The 5,666-nt window shown below is 49.9% G+C and overlaps 1 protein-coding gene across 1 annotated transcript in view; it reads left to right on the plus strand.

The window, feature by feature from the left end:
* Nucleotides 1-3,025: 3,025 nt before the first annotated feature.
* Nucleotides 3,026-5,666, plus strand: part of Gprc5a (G protein-coupled receptor class C group 5 member A) — a 20,268-nt gene continuing 17,627 nt past the window's right edge. Inside the window, exons 1-3 of the mRNA XM_052721631.1 lie at nucleotides 3,026-3,038; nucleotides 3,154-3,269; nucleotides 3,512-3,617. Coding sequence (XP_052577591.1) covers nucleotides 3,026-3,038; nucleotides 3,154-3,269; nucleotides 3,512-3,617 — 235 coding nt within the window. The remainder of the gene's footprint in view (nucleotides 3,039-3,153; nucleotides 3,270-3,511; nucleotides 3,618-5,666) is intronic.

Consider the following 5,666-nt stretch of genomic DNA (forward strand, 5'->3'; position numbering starts at 1 on the left):
ACTGCTTATGTAACCGTGGGGTGGGGCCATGTAACTCTCATTGGCTCCCTGGGTCTCACGGATTTTCCTCAAGGAGGGAAATGTTTCAATTAGGAGGAAATTTCCTGCATGACAGGTGGACATCCAGAGTCAATGGCAAAATGAAATAGAAGGGCGAGAGAAAGAGAGAGAGAGAGAGAGAGAGAGAGAGAGAGAGAGAGAGAGAGAGAGAGAGAGAGAGAGCGCACCTTCCCATCCAAGGGGTCTCTTAGCCATCCATCCATCATCTAGACTCTAGAGAGTAATGAGCATCAGGGAAAGTGGCTGTGGCAAAGGAGAAATCTTGTGCCCTCTGCTCTTGCTTCCTCAGACCTGACATCTTATGCTTGATGCCATGAACCTCACCCCAGACATAGTGACTCAGACCCTAAACTGCCAGGGCCAGAAGTGCCCTCAATGACAACTACCTCTGTGCTGTCCAGGGTGGCAGCCACTAGCCACACACGACTTTTGATCCCCTGATATGTGGCTGGTCTAAACTGGCATGGACTTTTGAGGACATGGTTTGACAAAGTCATGCAAAATAACTCAATAATTCTTTTGTTTTGACAAAGCTTCACTAAGTAGCGCAGGATATCGCTGAACTCAGTATCCTCCAGTATCAGCCTCCCGAGTGCTGGGATTATGATCATATGTCATCATGTCTAGCTTTGTATTTTATTTATTTATAATTAAAACAAATTTAAAATTACACTTACGTGTGCACTTATTTATTTAGTGTGTGAGTATGTGCCATACATGTGGAGGTCAGAGGACGATTTGCAGAAGTTGTTTCTCTCCTTCTATTATGTGGGACTCAGGGACAAAACTCGGGACATCAGGATTCATGACAGTGCTTTTACCCACTGAACCATCCATCCCACCTGCCCCTTGCTTCATTAAAAAGAATTGTTTTCTGTGTATGAGACAGCGTTTTGTCTGTGAGTGTGTCTGTGTAATGTAATGGGTACCCACAGAGGACAGAAGAGGGCACTGGGTCTCCTGAAATCAGAGTTGCAGTTATGAGCCACCATGTGGTTGCTGGGATTGAACTCAGGTCCTCTGGAAGAGCAGCCAGTGCTCTTAACTGCTGAGCCATCTCTCCAGCCCCCTCACCCTCTGGCCTCATATTTTAGAAGATGGATAATGTGTTGAGATGATCCTACTTGGGATCTATTGGTTTAAATATATGATAAAGTTAATTCCTTTTTCTCTCATTTCTTCTCCTTCATTTTTTCCCTTCTTGAGATAAGGTCTCACTTTATAGCTAAGGTATGGCACTAAATATGTAGGCTTGAATCGACAGCAGTCCTCCTGCTTGTTTCTCAAGTGCTGGGACAATGGGTGTGAGCCACCATGCCCAGCTCCCCTATGTCTTTTACTTCTTATAACTCGGCTGCTGGAAACTGTGCTGTTTCAATGTATGAATCCATGCCTAGAATTTGCGGACTGGTTGTGGTTCTGTTGTGCAATGGTCTAGTTCAAGTTTTTATAGACCGAGATAGTAGAAGTTCAGAGAGAAGCCCTTTCCAGCCCCATCATTCTCAAAGTACTTTCCCCAGACCCCTGTCCCTTGGTGAACCCCAGGAGAGGAAGAGTGTGCTTGAAGACCTCTGACCTGCTAGCCTCTAGGGAAATGGCCAAGCTAAGGGACTGGCTGTGGTTTCCTGGGCATGAGATCAACAGGGCATGATCTCCAAAGACTCAGAGTATTCTGGTCCCGGGGCTTGAACTCAGTACCTTGCACACCATAACATAAGCTCATGAAGAGTCTTTCTGTCTGTTTGTCTTTTTTCCTAATGCACTGTGTGTGTGTGTTTCACTCACCATGGTCACTGTGTGTAGCTCAGTGGACAGCTTTGCAATCTTGTTTCTCTTCTTGACTCCGGTGACCTTCATGTGGATTTTGGGTTATCAGGTTGAGCAGCACATGCTTTCCTGGCTAAGCCATCTCTGAAGCGTTTTTGAGACAGGCTCTTGCCAGTAGTCCCCACTACCCCATAGTCCCTATGGGGTATAGGCTGGTGGCCATCTTCCTGTTCCCGTCTCCCAAATGCTGAGATTACAGGCACATGCTGCAATTTGCAGCAAGCACCTTGTGTTTTTGTTTTTGGAGACCGGGTCTTCTGTAGTCCCGGGTGACTTCAGAAGTTTCAAAGTCCTGTGTAATAGAAAGTGGCTTAGGATTCCTGATCCTCCTGCTTCTGCTTCCCAAGTGCTGGGATTACAGGGGTGTACCACCATGCCCAGCTCCTTAAATTTTAAAAGCATTTAAGGGTGTGGAGATAAGAAGGGAGATTTTTTGGTTGCCCTAGGTCAGTGGTTCTCAACCAGTGAGTCGAAACCCCTTAGGGAGTCCAACAACTCTTTCACAGGGGTCACCTAAGACCATTAGAAAACACAAGTATTTACATTGTGATTCATAACAGTAGCCAAATTACAGTTATGAAGTAGCAATGAAAATAATTTTATGGTTAGGGCCACAATGTGAGGGACTGTATTAACGGGCCACAGCATTAGGAAGATCGAGAACCACTGCCCTAGGCCTTCCCTACCACTTTAAATGTCCAATTCCCTCAGCCCACCGAGGTGACAGGGTGGAACCTGGCCCAATAACACATTCCAGGACTTTTTGACCACTGAGCAGGTGAGTTTCAGCCAGACTGGCCCGATAATGGAAGAGCTGCGGGCACCCGCCTAGACAGGTGGAATCAGACACCAAAGGCAAATTCCTTGGTTTCACAATTTTATCTGGCGTCTTGTTGCTATCACCCTGCTTTGTCAACTGTTTGGAGAGGTGGTTGGGAAAGATCCCTCAGCCCAGGGCTATACTAACCTGGTTATGCGACCACAGTTCCACCAAGTGGCCTTGCTGAACCATCTTTGGGTCCTCAGGGGACTTTTCCTTGGTCTTTACCTTCTTTGCCTTGACTCGGGGACCCATAAGAGGGGGGCCATCTCTTTTCGTTTAAGCCTGGCTCCTCCCTGCGCACCGGAGGAAGGAGTGATGGGGGAGACAGGTGACGCCAAGGGGAAATAAAGACCAACGTCTCCCGCAGAAAGTAACAAAGGAGCTGCTGGCTAGGTCTTTGCCCCTGGGGCCACCTCGGGGAGGATGGGTGTGGCTCCCTCCAGGAGGTGACAGCTGGCAGCGCCCATCCACAGCTGGGTTCACGGTGTGGCCCTTTGCTTACCGGCGCTCCGGGACTGACGGGAGCGCTCGTCGTGGGGAGCTACGCCTGGCAGCCTCGGCGGGTGCTTCCCCCACAACCCCGCCACCTATTTTATGAGTGACTGTGCTTCTGACGTCAGGGAGGCTTTCGGTTCACTCTCTGGCACGGTGGCTTTATTTTCATAACAGCGAGAAGTGCCGCGGAACTGGATTAGGCGTGTCCTCCCCCCCCCCCCGCCCCGCCCCCGCCCCCTGTCCCTCGGCTCACCCTCTCCCTCCCTCCGGCGACAGAAGCCTTTATAACTGCTCTGCGCGGCCAAGGCGGGATCGGTGTCCCGGGACGTGCCCAGCAGCCAGGGGTCGCACGCTCTCCCCTCCCACGCGCGAGCTGCAAGTTCTCGGTTCAGCAGCAGAGCCGGGCGTCCAGGTAAGAGGGACGGGCGTACCGAGGGGCACGCGGGGCCCCAGCTTTAAATCCCGAGAGTGGGGAGCCCGTGGGGTAGGAGAGTGTAGACAGCCTGTGATGGACTACAGCTGCCTGGGAGAAACAGATGAAGCGGAGAAAGGAATGCCTTTAGCTTCACTCACCTCGGAATACGTTCGCTGGGCTTCCCAGGCTAAGACAGAGGGGAAGTCCAATAAGCAAGCAGTCAGGAATTGTAACACAGGCCTGTAATCCTGCACCTGGGAGGTAGAAGCGTAAAGACCAAGAGTTCAAGGCCAGCCTCAACTACATAGTGAGTTCCAAGTCAGCCTGGGCTACATTAGTCCCAGTCTCAAAATACAAAACAATTATTTTTAAATATTGAAATGAAAAGAGATCCGTCTTGAACTGCACTTGAACTACTCCCAGGTGCTAGGGAGCCCCTGGTGAAAGATGGGTTGTTACTGAGCTTTCAGCTCCCGTCTGAGTTTCAAGGGACTGTGAATGAATGAATAGAGTGGGTAGGGGAAGAGAGTGTGAGCCGCTTCCTTCCCAAAGGAAGTAACTTCCCAAAAAGAGTAACTTCCAGATCTTCCCCGAAACACAGGCTCATGTGTGTGTCAGAGCAAAAACAAGGGGAGTCCTTGGTGTTCCTCCACCCGACTCTTTACTTTTCCTAGTGTCCCCACTTTCCAAGACTTTTCTACCTTTTAACTCCTGCCTGCCCGGCAAGAGGGTGCAAAGCTCATCTTCCCAGAGAAGCATGGCGGCAGGCAGCAACAGGAGGCTGGCTGATCTCACTGAACCTGAAGACAGGAAACCATGGTTGTTTTTGTTTTTTTAGATATTCAGGCTGGCCTCAAGCTTATAACCATCCTTCTGCCTCAGCTTCCAGAGGGCTGGGATTATAGGTATCAGTCACCATGCCTGACCGAAACTGTCTCTTAAACATCTATAGTGAAGGCTCCTAAATGGCAAAGCCTGCCTGGATCCAGGAATTGGAAGGACCAACATTCCAGCCTAGCTTTCTTCTTTTGTTGAAGCCTGGTGACGGGTCCTTTGGAATCAGCCACTGCTCTGAGCTCATTCCTGAAGGAGAATTCTTTAGCCACTTCAGACACAATGGCTGGGGGACTTGGAGGGGAGGGTGAGGCTAGCACTCCACCCTTAGGGGTTTGTGGGCTGGCCACCACTGAGAGAGAGAAGGTAAGGGGAGGAAGAATTGGGAGGTGCTGCCCTAGGATCAAAGCAGGAATGGAGAGGCCCAAATGGAATGGCCAGAGCCATCTCTGATTTCCCAAGAAGAGGTCTCTTCCTAGCCCCAGGCAGTCCAATGTTTCCTGGTTCTGCATGTCATTTATCAAGCAACCACCTGCTCCCTGAGGTCTTTATGCTGAGGGTGTCTTTGGGGATGCCCCAAGCATGTTTTCTGTGTATAGATGCTTGCTTTCCTGTGGCTGCACGGTCTCCTTCCGAGGGTGGTTGAAAACTTGCATTTTCAATTCCATTCCATTCTTGAGAGGTAATTGAGGATAACAGAGTGTGAAGAGGAATGCTGATTGTGGACTTTGTTCTTTCTGGAGATCCACAGAGGGAACAGTGCGATCAAACTGAACAGGCAGGGCAAGGCTAACTTTTTTCTTGTTTGTTTGAGCCTCATCCCCTCTGTCTGTCTGTAGGTGTGAGCATGCCACAGTGCACATGGGATGGTCAAAGGACGATGTGAGGGAACTGGTTTACTCTCCCACCGTGTGTCCTGTGTGCGGAACTCGCCTTTACCATTGAGCCGTCTTCTCAGTTCTTGATACTGTTTTAGGAAAGGGATTCTGAAGGTACTTTTTTTCCCCTGGAGCTGAGGATCGAACCCAGGGCCTTGTGCTTGCTAAGCAAGCTCTCTACCACTGAGTTAAATCCCCAACCTGTTTTAGGAAAGGGATTCTAATCGACTTGACTGGCCTGGAATTCACTGTGTAGACCAGGTTGCCCCCAATCAGATTTACTTCTGTATTCCCAGTGCTGGGATTACAGGCCTGAGCTACCCCTCGAAAGCTC

Source organism: Peromyscus californicus, unplaced genomic scaffold, assembly GCF_007827085.1.
Source record: "Peromyscus californicus insignis strain IS unplaced genomic scaffold, ASM782708v3 Scaffold_6__1_contigs__length_162567912, whole genome shotgun sequence".
Taxonomy (NCBI): Eukaryota; Metazoa; Chordata; class Mammalia; order Rodentia; family Cricetidae; genus Peromyscus; species Peromyscus californicus.